Source organism: Puntigrus tetrazona, chromosome 25, assembly GCF_018831695.1.
Source record: "Puntigrus tetrazona isolate hp1 chromosome 25, ASM1883169v1, whole genome shotgun sequence".
Classification (NCBI taxonomy): domain Eukaryota; kingdom Metazoa; phylum Chordata; class Actinopteri; order Cypriniformes; family Cyprinidae; genus Puntigrus; species Puntigrus tetrazona.
In genome coordinates this window covers 2066466-2087518 of record NC_056723.1, presented here as the reverse complement: position 1 = coordinate 2087518, position 21053 = coordinate 2066466, and the positions used below count along the sequence as shown (strand labels likewise).

The window sequence follows — 21053 nt, the reverse complement described above, 5'->3', positions numbered from 1 at the left end:
TTTATTTGAATTACTTATCAGTGGTGAAGAAAGAGTAAATCTACACGCAGATTATAAACACAGTAAATAAAAAAATAAAATAAAATAAAATAAAATAAAAAAGTCTCTCAAACTATAGATCGTTAATTTAATTCAGACAATAGTGTGCAAAATACACAAAGGAATTATTTCAAGCCATTTCTAAACAAGTCATCATACATGATACAAGGACAATGAAAAGGATGAGAGCTACATCGGATCTTTTATGGCATCTCATGAACATAACGCATAATTAAACTTGATAAACTCAGAGCCCAGTTAAGAAATATATATATATATATATATATATATATATATATATATATATATATATATATATATATATATATATATATATTTAAACAAACAAACAAAAAAAAGTCTTGTTTGGTTCCTTTATAAATGTTAATGGACTGACTCAATGTAACTTTTAAGGGATTTTAACTCAATATATCTTTAGAAACTTAGAAAGCAGGATGTAGGATTCAGTTGACATATCGTACATTATAGACTGAAAGATCCAGGAACACCTTTAATTTTGCCTATAACCACGTACATGTAAATTGATCCCAGATACGTGTTTTTTTTTCCACTGAGTGACGTTAAATTCCCTGATCAACTCTTTTTTTTTTTTTTTTTTTTGAGCAGCAGGCCGTTAATGGCGTCTGGAACAGTGAGGTAAACGTTGGCAGCGCCGCCGGAGAACGTATCAGAGCAGGTTTTTCAGCAGGAGGGGTCTGGCGATCTCCAGGATGTCCAGGTTGGGATCCAGGGATCTACCCAGACCCTCCAGAACCATGATGGCAAACACCATAGACGCAAAATTACTCTCCAACTTCACCTGCAACAGGAAGAGCAAAGTTAAACGCGCGCAACAGTGTCAAAACACAATATGCTTTGTCACATTAACCATTCGTGCATGCCAAACTAAAGTTTTTACACATTTAAGTATGCTTACTATGTTTTATTGCTGTTACGTTGCTAAATTCAATTATAGCCTTTAAAAGCTACACGGGGCAGAAAAAAGTCAAATAATAAAAAAACTCAAATAATAATGGAAATACTCAGCTTTTAAGTACTTTTTCCTGTTTAAAGGCTGTTCATTTGATTATTGAAAGGTAGACGATACATCAAGCCAATAAGCATTATTTTATATTATATTTTATGACGCACTATTTTGTGCTAAGATCAGCCGCTCTCACCTTGTGATGAATCAGTAAGCCAAAGACTCGAGACAACAGCTCGGCCACCTGGATCTATAAAACAACACGGGTCATAACATTTTTCTGGATCTCACTGAACAGAAAGAACAGCATTCACCTGAAACCTTTCGTAACGTTATAAATGTATTAACGGTTACTTCTAATCAATTTAGCACATTCCCGATAAATAAATGTGTCGATTTCTTAGTTATTTTTTAACTTAAATGTCTATTTATGTATTATTACTTCCACAAAAATAGAAAGCAACTGTTTTAAACTTTAATAAACGTCTCTTGAGCGGCGACACCGATGCTGAAAATCAGCTTTGCGTCACAGGAATTAATTATATTTTACGATACATTAGAAATCGTTATTTAACATTTGGCAATGTTACCATTTTTTCTTGTGTTCTTCTCAAACCAATGCAGCTTTGGTGTGCAGAAGATACCAAAAACGCTTCTTTCGGAAACAAACTTGACTAGTTGATGGCCGTGGAAGTGACCGGCTCCGTACCTTTCCCAGAGAAAGCGTGTCGCTGAGAGCGTGATCCACTAGTTCAGCCATTTCCTTCTTGAAACGCGTCACGTCCTGGCACTCGTTGGCGCGGGCGTGATGAAGGATCAGCTCGGCGACTCGCTCACCCTGAAAAAACACAAGCACGCGCTTGAGCTCATTCTGACGGCACCCATTCACCGACGGATCCGCGATGCTGCGTTTCTCTAAATGGATGGCAAGCGATAATACCAAGTCACTAACGTTTCTATCGGTATTCGGAAATGTCAACCTGCTTGAGAACGACAGCGGTGAACACGGCTCGGAAGTTGCGCTGGTCCGCTGAGCTGAGCTGCGCCACGATGCCGGCGTCCAGCAGCACCAGCTGTAGAGGCGAAGGAGTCGGCCTCATGCTGACCACCACGGTATCGCACATGTCCGTCAGAGTCGGCGTGTCCTGGCACGCCTCTCCTCGACCGGCCCGCACCAGGATGTTCCCGGGATGGAGGTCGCCGTGGACGAAATTATCCACAAACACCTGCCAGAGAACACCAGCTCATCTGACCGCTGTTTAAAAGACGTAGCTCACGCAATATTAACATTTGCCAGAAGCGCCCGCAAGCGATCCAAGATGCTTTGCGGCGAATGGGTGCCGCCAGGATAAGAGCCCAACCGGCTGTAATAATCCACAAGAAATCACGCCACTCCAGTCGACATATCACGAAGACAAAATCTGTATGTTTGCAAGAAACAAAAGCATCATTGGGAATCCTTTGTGCTATTGCTTTCTCCATGGAAAAGATGAATCGTGGACGGAAATACACACAGATTAAGCGCCTTTTACTAATGAAAACGATCCTAAACGCATCTTAACAAACATGTTAGCGAATTTTGATGAGAGTGGACAAAAAGGGATGGACGTTTTCACGGGAGGAAACGTTATTATGGACTATTTTGGTCGGAAGCAACAGCTCGGGAGTAAAAAAAAAAGGGCCCTAATGATGCATTTGCTTCTTATGAACATTTAGCTTTTTGCTTCGCACGATGCTAACTGACGGACTGGACTGGAGAGCTGTGGATTATCGTCTTTAATCAGCTGTTTGGACTCTCATTCCGACGGCACCCATTGGATCCTTTGCCGAGCATTTCTCCAAATCCGATCCGATGAAGAAACGCACTCGTACGCATCTCGGACGGCCTGATGTTCGGCAAATTTTCGCGCTTGGCCCGAACTAATCCTGTAACTGACCATTTTCAGAAGGAGGTCGACACCCATCCGCGCGATTCTCTGCTTGATTCCCTCAGGAACGTCTGAGCTCAGGTACTTCGAAATGGGTTCACTTTCCTACAGGAGCATAAATCAAAGCGTCAGCGCTCCTCAGGGGAGTAAAACTTGATATTAAGAGGGCGGCCATTATCACCTCGTATGTTTCTACCAGCACAGTCCTTGTGACAAACGGTCTGAGGGGCGTCGGAAACTTCACGTAATGCAGATCTTTAAAGTTCTTCTGGAACTTTTCGATGTTCTGCGCTTCAAACCGAAGATCGATCTGCATCAAAGAGATACTGACTCATGAGAACCTGGACCTTTCTGAATGATGGCGCATATGAAACAGACAAAATGGACCGCTTATGGCATGTTTATGCTATGATGTGACACACACGTCACCATGATATCTTCTTAACTCGTTACGTATCGTTTTGTTAAAGATATATGTTATTAAAAGTGTCGCATGGGACGAAACGTACCTTTAGTAACCAAAAAAACGAGCATTTTCGGAAACGTTGCCATGGCAACCATAATGCAAACTGGTTCAATCATGACTGAACCTGGGTGTTGATTATTTTTCACCTAAGCACTTCCTGAATTGAAAGCGAGGGATAATTCTTTAAAAGATAACCAATAGTGTTGCATGAAAAGCATCGGTACCTGTCTGGTCATGAGCTTCTCGAACTCATCTACGATCTCAGGGAGGCTGAGCCACTTGACGCCGGGCAAACAGTTGAGGAATAAACTTCCAGCTTTCATCAGGATCAGATCGATCTGCACCTGCTGCCTGATTCCTGGATGAAGAACCTGGTTGAAGGAAAAAGATCGCTCCAATAGTTAAATATCATCGTCTAACAAGTTTAAGTTGCTTTGATCTGCACTGATCCATGGTAAGATCAGTCAAAAAAAGAAGAGAAAACAGTTTTAAATCAAGGAAAAACAACAACAAAGATTAATAAAAAAAAAACGGTCAAGATAAAATCAAGTAGAATTTGCTCAAATGAATGGTGTAGTTCAATGGTAATAAAATACTAAAGGAATTGCATAAATGTAATATTTTATTTGGGAAAATGTAACTTTTTAGTAAAAAGTAGCCACAATCTTTACCCTTACCTTTATTTTGTCACAGAAATATATGAGATATAATATCAGATATAAGGTATTAAAAAAAATAATTAATTAAAATAAATAAAAATAATATATATATATATATATATATATATATATATATATATATATATATATATATATATATATATATATATAACACACACATATAAATATATATGTGTATGTGTGTATAAATAAATAAAATTAATTTAAATATAACAAAACAAGTAAGTCAATAAAACTAGCTTATTTTTTATGAAAATATATGAAGTGAATAAATGGTTTACTGGTAATTAAAAAAAATAAATAAAAAATTTACAAAATAAAAAAAGGTTTCAGAAAGGGAAAAAAAAAATTCAGGGAGAAAAATCAGTTTGAACCAGAACACCACATTGTTTTTTGTTACTTTTATCTGAATTCTTCAAGAACAGACTCAGAAAAGTACAAATAAACAGACAAATACATGATAACATGAATTGTTGTTTTAAAAACTGATTTTACCTTTATAACCTGACAAGATTCTGGGAGTGTATATGATAAGAAAAAAAAAACATAATTGAATCAAAAAAAAGTGCACATTACTCCAGATGGTTGGAAGGAATGGGTTTAAGAAGAAAGTAAAAAAGATCTTTACCTTAATCGCCACAGGAATCAGAGACTCTTCCTCCAGGTGTTCTTCTGGACCAGGTCTCTCTCCGAAATCCCTCGTCTTGGTGTCCGCCGTCTCTTCCTCATCTTTACCCGTCTCCCAGAAGTCACTCAAAGCTCCTCCCAGACCAGGGATCTCCCAGGCCTCCAGGAGACTGTTCTTCTCCAGTTCCTCCACCAGCTTCCGGAAGGCCGGATCGTCGACGCTCTTCACCTTGGCTTTGGCCCGGTACACCTGCGCCACGCATCCCGATCCCACCGGCTCCTTACCGTCAAACACAAACATCTGCCTCCAGCCTTCCCCGAACGCCCTCCTCAGACAGAGCTTGGTGTGCGACCAGGGATGAGGCTTAACCCGCACGTGAAGCCTCGAGAAGCGCTCGCAGAAGTCCCGGGAGAAGATGTCCCGTCTGGTGCTGGCCCACTGGCCCAGCTTGATGAACGTCGGCCCAGATGTTTCCGTGACCCAAAGCAGGGCGTCCAACCAACGGGACGCCCAACGTTGCGATAGCAAAGTCAGGGGATACAGAATCAGAAGTGGGCTGAATTTGAGAAGAAGCACCAAGGCTCGGATGCCCAGACGCAAGACGAACACTAACCTGTGGATCTGCACTCGGGCCACTGACTTCCTCTCTGCGGGCTTCTGATGACGGGTGGCTTCCTGTCCGGCGGCGTAAGTGATGCCGCATGCAGTCCAGCAGAAAAGTCCCACTTTAGGGGCTTGAGATAAAACATGAGTGCCTTTAAAAAGAAACACTCTCCGGGGCGGGATTCGAATGGAAACCCTGTGCATCATGTACCTGAAGTTCTGGAGCAGGTGTTTTGCGCAGAAAGCAGACATTTTTTTTTTTAAATGGGTATTAATTATTCGGACATTTAACGGGACAGTTGCATTTATAAATGCGTTTTTTATCTTATAATCTTGAAATCAGGCGCACGAAAACATATTAAGATCACGTAGGATGATTGATATTCACTTATTGATGGGAAATGATGTCATGTTTTGCTGCAGAATCTACATGCATACAATTCAAATCATTATGCATACTTTCGCAGCAACACGAAATCTGTTAAATCTTTATATCTATGATGTTAAGGTATAATATCACGCAGGAGGGATTCAAAACACGGCCGCTCCTGCGATAACGCCTGATCATAATCACCCCTGTTCGTTTTATCTTGCCCTTTTTTGCTGCCGGATGTCCAAAGCCGTGCTGTTTAGCCCCATTTCTGCATCGTCTCTACACATTTTTGCAGGAATCAAGTTTAATTCATTCAAATATTTGCTATGAAGCGCCGCTCCTCTCCTCCGGTCCGGCTGAATAATCCTTCCGTGTTAACCTCAACATTAGTTCCGCCGCTCCTTTAATTTAAACGATCTTGCATTTAAAAAGATAAATCATCAACTCAGCAACAATAAGCGTAGGCAATGTAATTAATAACTGAGTGTATGCTCCGTATGCGATATCACTATGATTAAAAAAAATGAGAGTTCAATTGAGAAAATGCTAATTAGAGAAATAACCAAAACAGAATAAGTCTTTATTTATTACATAAAGCCTTTATGTATAATGCATTATAAAAGCGGTTTTAATGCAATAATTATGTCTTGCAATGCACCTCATAATGCATTGTACAGATAAAACACAGTACATTATAATAATAATAATAATACACAATGCATTTTACATTTGATTATATAATGATGAAAAAATATAGTGTATTGCAATGCTCATTATTATACATTTAATAAGCTTTTATAATGCAAAAAAGACAAATAGCAACTTTGGAAAAGCCTTTATGAATAATATTCAGGCTTTTCCAAAGTTGCTATTTGTTGTTATTATTAATGTTATCATTTAATTTTTTAGTTTACATTAGTATTATTTATGCACTATAAATTTGTAATTTTAAAGTTTAATAATTTAATAGTAATAAAAAGCACTCCATTCATTTCCTAACTTCTTTTTAAAAAAGCCTAAAAAAGTATTACATTTTCCCAATAGAGAGTAGAGTCATTATTCATTATATATAGATCAGTGGTATATATATATATATATATATATATATATATATATATATATATATATATATATATATACAATTGTCAATTTATCAAGTCTACTGATAATTCATAAATATGCATGTACTTAATATATATAAAAACCAAAAAACAATACACACAGTATATTTAATCTTTTTATCCATCAAACAAAATATATGAATAATAAAGTTCTTATAAAAAATAAAAAATCACATCTGAAGAGATCGTTTTTGCTCAGCTGTTCTTTAAAGCAGGTCTGTTTCTCTTCATTGTCCTGTAGGTGTCGCTGTTCTTCGTCACGTGGTGCAAAGATGGACCTGATAATCAGTGTCTTTCATCCTCTTTCTCACCTTTCTGACTTTTATGGATTCGGCAATGTCCTATCTGACTGCGCGTGCATATTCGACTACGCGTGCATGCTGCAAAGCCCAACAAGCCACTTTTACAAATTCGCTTTAAGAGCAGCTTTGCAGCCAGAGTTCATCTAGCACAAAAGCCTTTCAGCGTCCACAAAAGACACCGATTCCATTAAGTCGGCAAACTCTCCGGTTAAATCCGTGCGTAACTCGATCCCTGGAGTCCATCTCCTCCTCCTCCTCTCTTGAAGTAAAGCCAAGCCTGTCCTCCACACGGGACCCCCAGACGCCCCCTCTCCCAGAGACCCTCGGGCCCCAGAAACACATCGCTCCGGGGGGGGGCCCAACTTGCCAACGTACAGCGAAACGATCAGATTTTAATAAGCTCTTGCGAAACTAACTTAAAGTTCGTCTGAAGTGAGTCAGCGCGTCCTCGTTTGCGTTAGATAGCAAGATTTGCTCTCCGAAAGGATTCATTTATTTGGTCAAACACAAAAATGAATACGATTGGAAACGATCAAGTGACTGATTGATCGCATTTAAAATGCAATAAATCGTCCCATTATCGTTTCCATTATTCATTTGATGAAAGATCATTCAAATAAAATAAAAATATAGTAACAATAAATATTTTTAGTATGCAAAAATATCGTTTTGTTTGTTGTTGTTCCGTATTTTATCGATTTGTTATTTTTTTGCTGTTATTTTTTGTTATTTTTTTTCTGTTACTCTCATGAAGGCTGCATTTATTTGATTAAAAATATAGTAAAACATTAATTACCACTGCTTTCTATATTCTAGTGTTATGCCTTCCTGTGATCGGAGCTCTCTTCAGTGTCATATTATCTTCAGAAATCATTTTAATATACCGATTTGCTGCTCAAGAAACGTTTATTATCAGTGTTGAAAACCAGGTTTACCTTTATAGATAATAAAAAAGTAGGATTGTCAAACTCATTTCTCTTACAATTTCTCAGTATAAAAATAGGCGGTAATAATCAGTGTGTATTTATCTATTAACGCATGTTGATCGAATCGAGTCGAGTCTGACTTATGATTGTAGAGCTGAGCATGCTTTGAGACACCGCTGAGATCGATCGGTTGGTCTTTTTCTTAATGTTTTGGAAATGCGCCTTTAATGCATCGCGTAAGAGCTCTAAGCGAATGAAAACACCCTGTGAAGTTTTCTTAAATGCGAAAGCGATGTTATTGTCTCTCAAAATAAAGAGTCAACTCTGAATCATTGAAACGAGTCGTTTGGAAAACGAATCACGCGCCGTTTCGTGTCGACGTCAGCAAGAAACATTAGCATACTTTCTCATCGGCCATCACTGGGTGTCTTTTTTAGAGCGATAAAAGATCTGTTTCTCCTGTAAAACTACACAAAGTGGCGCTGAGCTCACAAACACGGCTTTATAGGGGCATGCGGAGATGAAAATGAGAGCAAGAATGAATCTTTAAGCGAATCGTTCAACAAGTAAAAACAACAAAAAAGTACAAATAAATGCATATTATAAAATTGCGTGCATTAGTCTATTGTTGGCGACTCAAAATCTAAATATAATGTAATAGTTAAGCATATTTGATTACTCAAGCATACTCTCATTTCCATAAAAGAGAGCAAAATATGAGCAATCAAAGATTTTGTGATTTTTCCTTCCGAGCATCTGAAGTATCCAAATGCTTCTGGATGGATGGAATTTTTCTGCGCTCTGTTTGGCTCCAGTCAACTTTTAAAGCGGGACACTCCGTCTCCACGGCAACCAGGCGTCCAATCGCCCGTCCAGCTGCAGATTAGTTCAGCAGCGGGGGGCTCGGAGGAGGAGAAAGACTCCGATGGGAAAGAGGAGAGGGAGGGGGGGTCCTGGGCTGGGAAAGGAGAATGAGAGCGGAGGAAGGCAGAAACACTGGAGAGAGATAAAGTCGCATGCAGCTGGAGTTCGAGTCTCTCTGAGCTTCTCTGCTGCAGGATACAAGGGGACCGGCTGGGGAAAAGAGGATTTAATCAGCCTGAGAGTGCGCTGGAGAAGGAAAAAAGAGGAAAGGAAGGAGAAGAAGGGAATAGCTGCTCACATCATGAGAGTGGATGCCGTCTTTCCTGGGGTCAGATTTCACAAAATGAGAGACCACTGCACTACTGCAGGGCGCAAGCAACAGAGCAAGGTATGTGTGTGTGTGTGTGTGTGTGTGTGTGTGTGTGTGTGTGTGTGTGTGTGTGTGTGTGCGTGCATGTGTGTACTTTGGGGGCAAAACGGCTTCTGACAAAACCAAAACTGCATTTGACAAAACCTCCCTCAGTGGTAAAAACGGTTAAAAAATAAAGTAAGCAATGTTGTTTTTTACGCATAATGCTCAAAAAAGAGTATTTCTTTTATTCTACAAATGAAATGATAAATAATAAAAAATAAACTTTTAAGGGGTAGCCTGTGCTTATTGCCTGATAAAACTTCAAAACTGACAAAAAAAAGTAAATCATGTTTTTTTAAATAAAAAAGGTAATTAAAACCAATACAATAAAAATGCATGTTTTTTTTTTTAAATATTATGAAATCACTTTTTTTAGGCATAATCTGTAGCTATTGTCTGACAAATCAAAACTTATTTTTGACCAAACCTCCTTTAATGGTAAAATAATAAAAAAATACATTTTTTTTCATTTTAAAATAAATGCATTAAAAATACATAAAAATTATATAAAATCGTTATTATATAGTAGTGTTATTGATTACATTTATTTTATAAAAAAGGTTTATAGTATTTTCATACATTTGTGTGTTCAATGAGCATCGTTTGCGTCGGGCTAATGCAATAAGTTTAAAGTACTGCACACCAGTTTTGTAGATTATCGTGGTTTGCACCGGTTTGTTGTCCGCTCAGAGTCGAACCAGTTGTGAGAAATGTGCGTTAATTGGTGCATTCCTGACCAAGAAGCGAGAGAGCGGATAGATAGAGCGTAATTGAATAAGTGCTGCAAGTCATTTCAGCCAAGAGAACAACAGCTCTGCTTCTCCACCGCGGCTGAAAGCGGAGACGGAAGCTGCGTGAGAAATATTAGTATTAATAAAGTGCAAAACACTAAAATGAAGTGTTTTGCGCTTCGGTGAGAGTTTCGATGTCTCGTTAAGGCATGACTTCGTAATTCATAAGCTGTGCCAAACGGAAAAAATCTCATTTCGTGTCTATATTTGGTATTTCTTAGCAGAAAGCATATTGTGAGTGGGATATTCCCATCTCTGTTGACTCACCGTCATGCTTTTATTTGCAACTGCTGCTTAAATGTTTTTGTTTTTGCAACAAGGGATAAGAAATACCCATAATACCCATAATAGACTTTCCAATATGACGCATCAGAAGCGAACGTCAGTTGCAGTTATGTTGTCAAACTGCAGACATATTGGAATTAGGGCTAATTCGGCTCTGTTGGTTTTTACGTGACTACGTGTATAGCTGAAAACCTTATTAAAATGGTCAAAGTATGTAATAAACGATCGCAAACTAGCCTCGTTCGCATACATGAATCATTTCTTTGTGATTCATATAACAATTTGCATGCACGTTTGTTATGTTTTCACCGATTTTTCTCCTCGTATTTAATGAACGGAGCCCAATTTGTGAATAAAAGTTATTTTTGAGGTTTTTTTCGGCTGTGGTTCTGATTGCCAGAGGAGAGTGCGTGCGTAGCAAAGGATTCTGGGTAGGAGCATTTGAATGCGGGCCTGTTTGTTTGGCCCCCGGTCTGTGACTAATGGCTCTCACTCTAAATGACTCTAATAAATAGTCGCAAGGTCAAAGGATGAGTTCAGGAAAGAAAGACTAGCAGTTGAGTGAGTTCAGTTTTCCATCTGTTTTGTTTTTTGGAAACCTTTGGAACTGAAATTGCTTTTTGGTGCTGCTTACCTTTAGAAAACACGCCTGGAGTCGTTTTTAGCCTGCTGCTAGGGTGTTCTGGGTGGTTGCTAGGCTGTTGCTATGGGGTTGCTAGGGTGGTTGTTTTAACAGTTACACCTATTAGTTGCTTATTAGCGTATATTACTAGAATATTAGCCTTCGTTAGTGCTAATTAAGCACATGTATGTCTTATTCTACATCACTAATCCTACCCAACACCTAAACCTAACAACTACATTAACTTTCTAGCATATTAATATTATTAATAAGCAGCAAATTAAGAATTTATTGAGGGAAAATCATACTATTCTAATGTGTTACTACATTTTTAGACCCTGTTTTAATAGTTAAATAAAATTTTAATAGTCAAAAAGCATGTCTAATTATTGAAAATCGTGAAATATTAAACAGTAGTTTATTCAAGTTTAACATAATTTTTTATTTAAATTCATTTTAAAGCCCTTTGAAATGTTTTTGTTTCCCTCAAATTCAGTTCTATATTTTCCAAATATTTTTTACTTAATATTAAAAATCAAAAGCATCTCTAATTAATTGATTTTTTTTTTTATTTTTATAAATAATAATGCGTTATGTATGAACCTTTTTTTCTGCTAAAATAATTTGGTAAATAATTATCTGCTAAATATTCTTAGAAACAATTTCTGTCAATTCTTCAAGGAAAACGAAATGTTTATTTTGACGACATTTAGGTTTCTGTTTGCATATGATACGAAAAATAGGTCTAGTTTTACTACTTCTATAGATCGTGTTCATGCACATTTTGAGGCGTCAGAAATTTTACTGCTTAATATTCACAGACAAATTCCAAAATTTGGCAAATTCCCTGATGTTTTGCGTAATACAGCGATTTCTGTGACCGGATTTCATCAAACGTGGACAGAATCGTAGAATACATAAAAATGTATTTTACCGTATTACACATATTGCACGACATTAATGATGCCCACAGTGGTTACTAACAGGATGCTACGGTGTTCCAGGTGGTTGCTAGGGTGTTCGAAATAGTTGCTAGGCCTTTGTTTGACTGAAAAGCATCCACGCTCAGATCTCTAGACGTGTGTCTGTCCTTCGATATAAGCATTTTTCCACCCGTTTTATCATCCGTGAGGATGTAATACAAGACACGTGATTCGTTCATATCTCTGGTGATGCTCCACTCTGTGTGTCTGTGTTATAGAGTATGTGAGCTTCGCATCTCAAAGCTGTGATTTCCTGCGACATGGTAACAGACATCTGTCTCCATTGTACCGCGTTTGCAGAAATGTCATACACATGTAAATGTATCCTACGAGAGGCCAGATGCTTCGGTGTAAGCGTGATGTCTTTCAGTCAGCAAAACCCCGCTAGATCACAGTCAGAGAGGAGTAGATTACTTAGAAATTGCGGTTACTGATTGTAGTTACATAATGCATTGCATTACACATTTTAGGTAACGCAATCAGACTACTTTTTGGTTACTTTTGACCTAAGTTGTTTATGACATTATTATAGGACGATCTTGTACTATATTAATATAAACATGCAAAGAGTTAAGGTCCTTGCAAGCTGATTCCGAAGAAGATTTTTTCATATTCTAACTTTTTTCATATTCTCAGACTGTGTATGCGAAGACCTTATATAAAAAATATATTCCATTCATTGCAAACATTAAGTGCATTAAACATTACATTACACAAAGGTTTCCCAAACTGGGTTTCGTAAACGAACTGCAGGGGCTGAGTGAGTTTAAAAAAAGCTAGTAATTAATGAAATAAAACACTTATTTACTTACATATTGTGTGACATTTAACCAACAAAGAACCAAGCGCAATGCTTAATTGTTATAATCTACTTTTTTTAAACCTCAGGGGTACTTCAAGAAAACATATTAAGTGTGAGACGTTTAAAAATGCATGCATTATATGTAAATAAGAATTAACGCGAATTTGTGCAGTTTAACGTGTTTGAAATACATACGTTTAGTGAGACATGGTTAAATAACCTAACAAGTGATAATTCAAATTAGTAGTTCAAACACTTCTTAAACCTAAAAATGATTTTGTAAAGCCAGTGGTGAAATGCGGTTACGGACCATATCAGCAAAACTGGAAGTCGCTCTGAACGTACAGCGGGTGAAATAAGTACTGAACACGTTTTTCTCAGTTAAAATATTTCTAAAGGTGCTGTTGACTTGAAATTTTCATCAGATGTTGGTATCAAGCCAAGTAATCCATACGTTACAAAGAAAACAAATACGTTCAGAAATGAAGTTATTATGTGTAACATAATGCAATGGGAAAAGTATGGCATGGAAAGCCAAGGCACCAGATTAAATCTATCAGCAATTAGAAATGAATATTAGCTGCTTCGGTCCGAACATGATGAAGATGAAACAAGGGTGGACATTTCAGCAAGACAATGATTTCAAACACAGCCAAGGAAAATCCAATAGTAATAAATAAATAAGAACTAAAGATCTGAGATCATCGAACCGTTTGGGCTTTTATAGTGAAATCTTCTGACTTCTTGTTTTCGAGCGACTTGCATTAAAATTGTAAAAATGATAATCGATCTGCTTCAGAAGACGTGCGTTAACCTCTCTGAGTCGTATAACGGATGTGTCCGATTCACGGAGCTTCAAAAAGCTTGGAAGAGCCAGAACTCAAGAAAGTCATATACGCCTAGGATGCCTTGGGTCAACTATTCCTTTAAGGTCATAAAATGGGACCAAAAAGCCTTTTAAAGTACTTCATTTTGGGAATCTGATTGCTTAATCCAGAATGCACGTAATCAGTTACTACCTACATTCATTGAGGTCTCTTTACTCCGCTGAACGTCTCGTCTCCACAGCAACAGCTGGAGAATGCGCCCTGCGGAGCGTGTGAGAGAATTCTGGCTGCTCAGGATTCCGTGAGCCCCGGGGCTTTGTGTCGGAGTTTGAGGGAACGGACCACAGATGCTGTGATTACTGACCTCCACCCCTTCTCCTCCTTCCCGTCTTTCTCCCCTGTAACCCGCCTTCTTTTATAACTCTTGAGATTCCAGCCCCCACTCCTTAAGGAGCCGTGCCTGCAAGCTGTCGCTCCGATGCCGTCTCCGTCAAGGTTCAGCGGTTTTTGTAGCGCTCTAGAAGAGAAGGGAAGAGCAGGCTTCAAGGTTGTAACAGCCAGTGAAGGGTTTCAGGAATAAAGGGAATAAAGTGTTTAGCTAAGTTGGAAGGTAGAGTTCACCTAAAACAGGAACCTGTGTCACTGTTTACTCAACTCCGAATTACAAGATGACAAAGATAGTCCTAAGTTGCACACTAAGTTGTTATCCATACGTCTTAAAACTCACTTGTACTTACTTACTTAACTAGTGCTGTTAAATGATTAATCACAATTAATTGCATATATATATATATATATATATATATATATATATATATATATATATATATATATATATATGTATGTACATATGTACATGTATTTGCATGGATATATTTATATTCATCAAATTTTCTTAAATATATACATATATGCGTATGTATTTACATAATAAATATACAGTGCACACACATGTGCTATGTAAACAAAAACTACTTTTGGATGCAATTAATCGCGATTAATAGTTTGACGGCAATAGTTTAAACCTACTAAATCTGGTGCAACTCCTTATGCAAAATATTAAAATGTACAAAAACTGTATTAAAACCACGGTCTGTTATGATATGAAGCTATCATGTGTCTTTAGAACATTATTTTTTAGAGGTTTGCAGGCTATGGCCACAGTGCAACGTCCTAGTAAACATTTTGCACACTATCGTGTTTGACAGAAATGGGGGACATGATGTGTGACTGAATTAAAAATTATAGGGTGTACTGACTTTGTTCGGAGGACAATCATTAAAGGAGGATATTTACTTCAAATATGCACTTCATTTCATTCATCATCCATTAAAAAGGTCAATTTGCATTCCTTAGTTAACTTTGTCTTTTGTTCTTAAGGGCCAGACTACAGATTATGACACGCGATTTGTTCAAAGATAAGGTATGTGATGTGGAAGTGTCATGGAGTTTGTGAAGACGACAGGAAGGAAATAAAAAGGAGAATGTGGGTGAGGCTGAGTAAAACAATCCATTCTTCCCCATCTGGAACGTGGGATGTTTCTTCTTCCTCTCCTAGCGTGGGTGGTTTAAAATACCTCTTTACCTTCTAAAACTCTTTAATACTGCCTTCTTTCCTTCCTTCCCTCGCTCACTCTCTCGCCGCTTTGCACACATCCAGTCTGCAACCAATTACAGCGCTTTGGAACCAGCAAACCATCCAAGATGTGCAGCCTAAAGGTCCTTTCATATGACTTGCGTCAATGTTCACCAATTCATTGAACTCTCAGAGCGTCACGCTCCTTGTTAGTGCATTTCCTAGTGGTCAAGCATTATCATGCAAAACTCAAGTCTTTCAAGGTTGCGCAATGTTTGCTCATCAGCTTTTAAAAGGAGGAGAAAGCATCATTTGGTACAATCTAGTCGAATTTGACAGATGCCAACATGGGGAGGTTGTGTAACACGACGTCATTCTTAACAACAACGAACAAGCTACTGAGAGTAGAAGAAAATAAGACTTACGGATCTGGTATTGGATGGCTGCTTGATGTTTGATGTAAAACGTGGTTCTTAATGGAGCACCAGTTGACATCCTCTTCTGTTGAGAGACAAATAGACATAATGAAGCTAATGGCTTATAATTACTCGGATGTGAGCGTGTAAAGACCTCAGTTCAACCTGTTTAGTACACCAGACCTGCCATGTTTGCTCTTAAATGGAAGGGTATCATTAAGTCGTTAGTTTTACATTCAGCAAAAGTGACAGGTTCGTGTTTTTCCTTCACTCACCGGCTGAGCATCAAAGCTCTTTTTACCTGTCAGAGGTGTCCCAGGTAACATGAGTTACACATTTTGTACCGTCTGTGCAGGTGGAGACACACCTGGCCGAGATTTCGCACAATGCTTCATTTGTTACAGTCGCCGCCAAACACACTGCCTGGTATGTACATGCACAGCCTTGATAACTCATCCTGTATCAGGTTCTTACTTCAGAAGAATACCCTTTCTGCATTTTTGAGGGAAAGCATTCGAGTGCTTAGGATAACAGGGTCGTGTCTAGACCGTACCTTAGTTGTGTACAAATTGTTGGGAGATTCGCATGCTAATCATGATGTTGTTTTTATGTGGAGAGCTGCAGCAAACTCTGCTGAATCTCAAGAGTCTCATAGCAAGGTTTACCTTCTAGATACTAATTTCAGGTTCTTGAAGAGGGTAAGATGTTTGTGTTGGGAAAGTTTCAGCGGAACATTAGGAAATTGTAACTGAAGGCAAAGTTGCAGAAAAAAATTGGCAGGAGCGCTTTGGATAACCGATCTTATACTAACCAACTTGGCTGTGCAGAATGTGCACAAGCCCTTAACAGAATATTAATGCCTATCTTCTATGCCAGGGAACAATCTTACCCTGACAATCATGGAAATATCTGTGCTCTAACACTCGGTGATGCATTAAAGCTCAGGTTTGCAGAGGAACATGTAGTCAGTTTCTGGATCTTCTGGAGTTCTTGTGTTACAAGGAAAACCACACAATTTCCAAAAACTGTTCTTTTTCTGGGAGTCATGTGGCTGAGCTTCTGCTTTTTGTCCCTGTCAGTTGAAAAACTTGTATCTTGGAAAATTTCACAGGAAGGATGAGATCATTGAGAGGTCACCGTGTTAGGTCTGATCGTGATAAGACGATGCATTCAAACTAAATTTCTTTCTCTCCCAGAGCTGTGAAGCATCCTGAGGATGCAGAATGAAGAAAGAGGCCGTGTTATCTGTTGTAGAGAAACGCAGTAAAAGTGTTCCATTTCTGACTGATTTGAGTGCAGTCGTCTTGGTCTCCCGTAAGGAATTGCAATACTAATTTGTGATCGAGGTGGTAGTCCTCGATCAGTGCAACTCATGGTGGCCCTCATGCTCACATACCGCAACTTTTTCTCCGCTCTTGGTTTGACTCGAAGCCAGATCTCCAGTTACACTTCCTGTTTTCCCTCACGCTTCTGTGGTTCCGCCTGACCATTCCCACCGGCCTTGCGCTCCTCAGCGCAGACAGATTCCTACAATTCCCTGCGCTATTCCCATCGGAGCACTGCGTGGCGAGAGCTTGGGAAAGTCCTCTTCCGGAGTCAACGATCCACCAAGCAACAGAGCCTCTTGTTTCTCTCTCCTCCTCCTCTCTCTCTTCCCCTTCTTTTTTTGCCCTCAGCTCGCTCTCAAAATCAACATTTCCAGAGTGAATGTAAACCAAACCGCCAGAATGATGGAGTCTAAATGAAGGTCTGAAAGTTTTCACGACCTTCAGTAACATTAGGAATCCAAGGAAACGCATACATTGGTTTTCCTCTTCAGATCAAAATCAGATGGGCTCCTCCATGATTTGTGCCATTATTTAATGGATAATTATCGAGACCTCTTTAATAGATATTTTCTCTTCTTATAGATGGGTATACGATGACATGAAGCAACAATGGAGACTTTTGTTGACTTTCTGCCTCCTCTTGTTTTTAGAGTCTCAAACTCTTCTCAGCTTTGCCAAGATGTTAAAATCGGTAACTTAAACACTGATGCATAGCATAGCTCAAATCCTCTGGTCTTAAGTCATATCGAGATCTCTCACATTGCATTTGCAGGCTTCTCGGCAGTCCTGACCCCGGAGATCTCTCTTGAGGAGACACATGTGAGATTATTGGGACCTTTGTTTTTGAGAAACAGAAAAGTGAAAGTCTCCGGTTTCATATTGTTGACTAGCCACAAGATCTCATTGGTGATTTTATTTCCAGGAGGAATATGATCAAAACAACTTGCTTAAATTAGATTAAGATTTGATCGACAGACTTGATACCTTGGCGAACCCGAATACATTGTAAGACATATTGAGAAACCCCGGAGGAGACACATGTGCGCTTACTGGGGTCTCGTTCTCCACAGATTCCACTTCCTGTTATCTCCCTTCCTCCGTGACTATCTGTTCACAATGTCGCCCCTTAGCTAAAGCTTGCATAAACAAGAAAATAACAGTTTGTCATGCAGTTTTCTCCCTTGAGGTCTCCAGGGCCTAAAGTGTTGCGCGGCTGGTCATGTGGTTCTGTCCTAAAACCATAATTACAACTTCCACGGTTTCACTGTGCTCATTTGACCCAAGCAAATGTAAACAACCATCATCACCATCCTCAATGTCTTGGAACAGTATCATTAACAATAAGTTATTTGATGTTATTGTAATGTTTTACAATCCCCACACCGCAGCAGGGAACATAGTTGCGATTCAAACGCACAACAATTCAAATCGGGATTATATTTGGAAGGCACTGATAGGGGGGCACAAACATACATGAAGGAATTGTTTGCCATATCCTCTCCGCTTCCTGTCTGTTTCTGTGGTTGGCCTAGAATTGTTCCTGTCTGAAGCTTGTCCTCTCCCACAGAGGATAACAATGGCAAAGCAGTAAAGTGACTAGGGCCCTAGTCTCTTGTACAGTGGCCCAGTAGTGCTCAACACAACTAAATCTCCACAACACAATGGTAACAGCCTTAACACAGTGAGATTAGCACTACAAAGCGGAAAAAAGTCCAAATTAGCAAAACGCAAAGGAAACAAGTCATAACACAAGAAAATTTGCACAATGGAAAAAAGCTGCAACACAATGAAATTAGCACAATGGAAAGATTAAGTATTAAGTAAAAACTACTAAAACAACAAAAGTAGCAAAAGAAAATGGAAAAAAGCAACAACAGTGAGAATTGGGTATCGTTTGGGGTTTTTATTCAAAACTGGTGCCAAATCGATACTTTAATTGATTGAGTGAGAGAAACCAATAATAAAATAAATAAATGAACATTTCATTCAAACATACACAATATATAAAGTTTTGAATGATAAAACAAAGACTGCAACAAGGCATAATTTATCACTTATTCAAGCCATCTCTCTAATCTCTGTATTTTTGGCAGTAGCCTATGGAACATATTTTCTGCCTCTTTTTGTGATCACCAAAGGAAGCATTTGACTGGTATTGTGGAGCAAAAAGGTTATAATGATCTATTTTGTTGGAAAACGGGTTTAAAAATTTTAATACAAAGGAAGTTTAGCTATAGGCATTTTAATTGAAGCATGTTTAGCTTAGCTAGTTAACAGAAGGTTATTTGCTGCCGTCAGAACTTGCCTTACAATTACTGCTGGTTGTTATGGTGTTGCTAATGCTTTCAGTGCAATGCTATGTAGTTGCTAGGGTGATTTAGATGGTTGCTATGCTGTTACCTGGTGGTTGCTATTGTGTAATGAGTGGTTGTGTGTTGTTAGAGTTAAATGTTGGGGTTTTAGTGGTGGTTATTTAGATGCTGCTAAGGTTTTCAGTTCAAACGCTATGTGCTAGTGTGTTCGGGATGGTTGCTAAGTGGTTGCAAGTGTGTTGTTAGGGTTTAATGCACTGTTGCCATGGCATCGTTGTGGTGTAAGGGCGACTGCTAGGTTGTTGCTAAGTGGTTGTTAACATTTTCAGCACACTGCTATGCGATTGTTAATGTACTTTGGAGGGTGTGTTGCTGCTAAAGTGTTAATAGGATTTAATGGATTGTTGCCATGGTGTTGCTAGGGTGCAATATGTGGTTGTCAGGGTGTCTTATGCTAATTGCTATGCTGTTACTACATGGTTTGCTTATATGCAAATGTGATTGTCAGGGTTTTATGGGTAGTTGCTATGGTGTTGCTATGTTTTTCAATGTCATGCTGTGTGGTTGCTAGTGGGTTTAGGGTGGTAGCCATATTGTTACTAAGAGGTTGTTAGTGTATAATGTGTGGTTGCCAGGGTGTTGCTAAGGTTTATAATATTGCGGCCATGGAGTTTCTGGGGTTTTATGGGTAGCTGGTTATGCAGAAGGTGTTATGTGCATAATTTTATGTGGTTTCCTGGGTGTTTTGGGGGGTTGCCATCATGGTAGGGTGTTAATGTTGGTTGCCAGGACGTTGCTACGAGGTTGTCAGGATGTTTTTGTGGTTGTGAAATCTCAGTTTTAAGTTTTTACCCCAAAAACAAAGCAAAGAATGCAGACAAGGTTGCAGTTACACGCTCATTCTGTTTCATTAAGTTCAGCTTGTTGTTTTTTTTATGTTCTTCACTTTTTCGCTGCCTTAATTAGCAAACATCTGAGTTATTTGGCAGATTTACTGAGTCTGTTCCGGTTTCTGTCAGCAGAATCTAAACCTACAAACAGGAAAGACGGAGAATGAAGTGCAAACGTGTTTGTGCTTTGGCTTCGGACTCTCGGTGTCGGTGACTGCCAAGCTGTCCTCTCTCCGTGGAAATCACACATCTATCTCTCGGTTTCTGAGAAGTGCAGGGAGCATGATGTCATCGGTTTGAGGGCCCTGAGGGCCACAGCCGAGTGAAGGCTTTATGAGAACCAGCTGTGAGGAGGAGTTAAAGCTGGCTCTCAGGTCACTGGAGTGCTGAACACCAGCATTCGTGACACATCAGAGCCCGAAAAACATTCCAATAAGAGCCATTTCATCACTGCGCTACATTCAAAACATAAAACCATTCAAATCTGTCATTATGTTGACTGACTTTCTTTTGCGGAACGCAGTATAGCCAATTTTAATAACGCACTTTAATAACGGTAGAATGAAGCTATCAAGTTTTCATAACTTTGCAAAATTATAAAATGAGCCGTATGCAACACATTAGTAGGGGTGTAACGGTTCATTTATTCTTTTTCGGTATTTGATATGCATGAGTACCGAAAAAATATGCATTTCATTGGAAACCACTGGTTTAACATATTGGTACTTTTGATGAAAAAAAGTCACGTTTTGTCATTTTTTTAAAGGAAATTCTAACAATGCTCTTTTCTTGGCGATGCTTTTCTGAAGAAAGCAAGTCGCAAGCAAGTAAATGTTGACAAAAGTGTCTTTTCGAACGCCATCCCTTTCATTGAGCACTCCTGTGTTTGTAAGT

General features: G+C 38.8%; 2 protein-coding genes across 4 annotated transcripts in view; one reads left to right on the top strand and one right to left on the bottom strand.

The window, feature by feature from the left end:
• Positions 1 to 113: 113 nt before the first annotated feature.
• Positions 114 to 6066, bottom strand: adck2 (aarF domain containing kinase 2). Of its 3 annotated transcripts, XM_043228690.1 has the most exons (8): positions 4727 to 6066; positions 3643 to 3789; positions 3134 to 3262; positions 2962 to 3057; positions 2005 to 2250; positions 1734 to 1862; positions 1221 to 1274; positions 114 to 859 (listed from the first exon to the last, which is right to left on the bottom strand). In XM_043228690.1, exons 1-8 carry the CDS (start codon positions 5579 to 5581, stop codon positions 728 to 730), a joined length of 1788 nt encoding a protein of 595 aa, XP_043084625.1. In that variant the 5' UTR covers positions 5582 to 6066; the 3' UTR covers positions 114 to 727. The 3 variants fall into 3 exon arrangements, with proteins under 3 accessions (XP_043084625.1, XP_043084626.1, XP_043084627.1); XM_043228691.1 differs by lacking the exon at positions 2005 to 2250; XM_043228692.1 differs by lacking the exons at positions 114 to 859; positions 1221 to 1274 and having other exon boundaries at positions 1977 to 2250.
• Positions 6067 to 9010: 2944 nt separating this feature from the next.
• si:dkey-82f1.1 (DENN domain-containing protein 2A) overlaps positions 9011 to 21053 on the top strand; it is a 34694-nt gene continuing 22651 nt past the window's right edge. The window contains exon 1 of the mRNA XM_043228539.1: positions 9011 to 9303. The gene's annotated coding sequence lies outside the window, so the exon portion shown is untranslated. The remainder of the gene's footprint in view (positions 9304 to 21053) is intronic.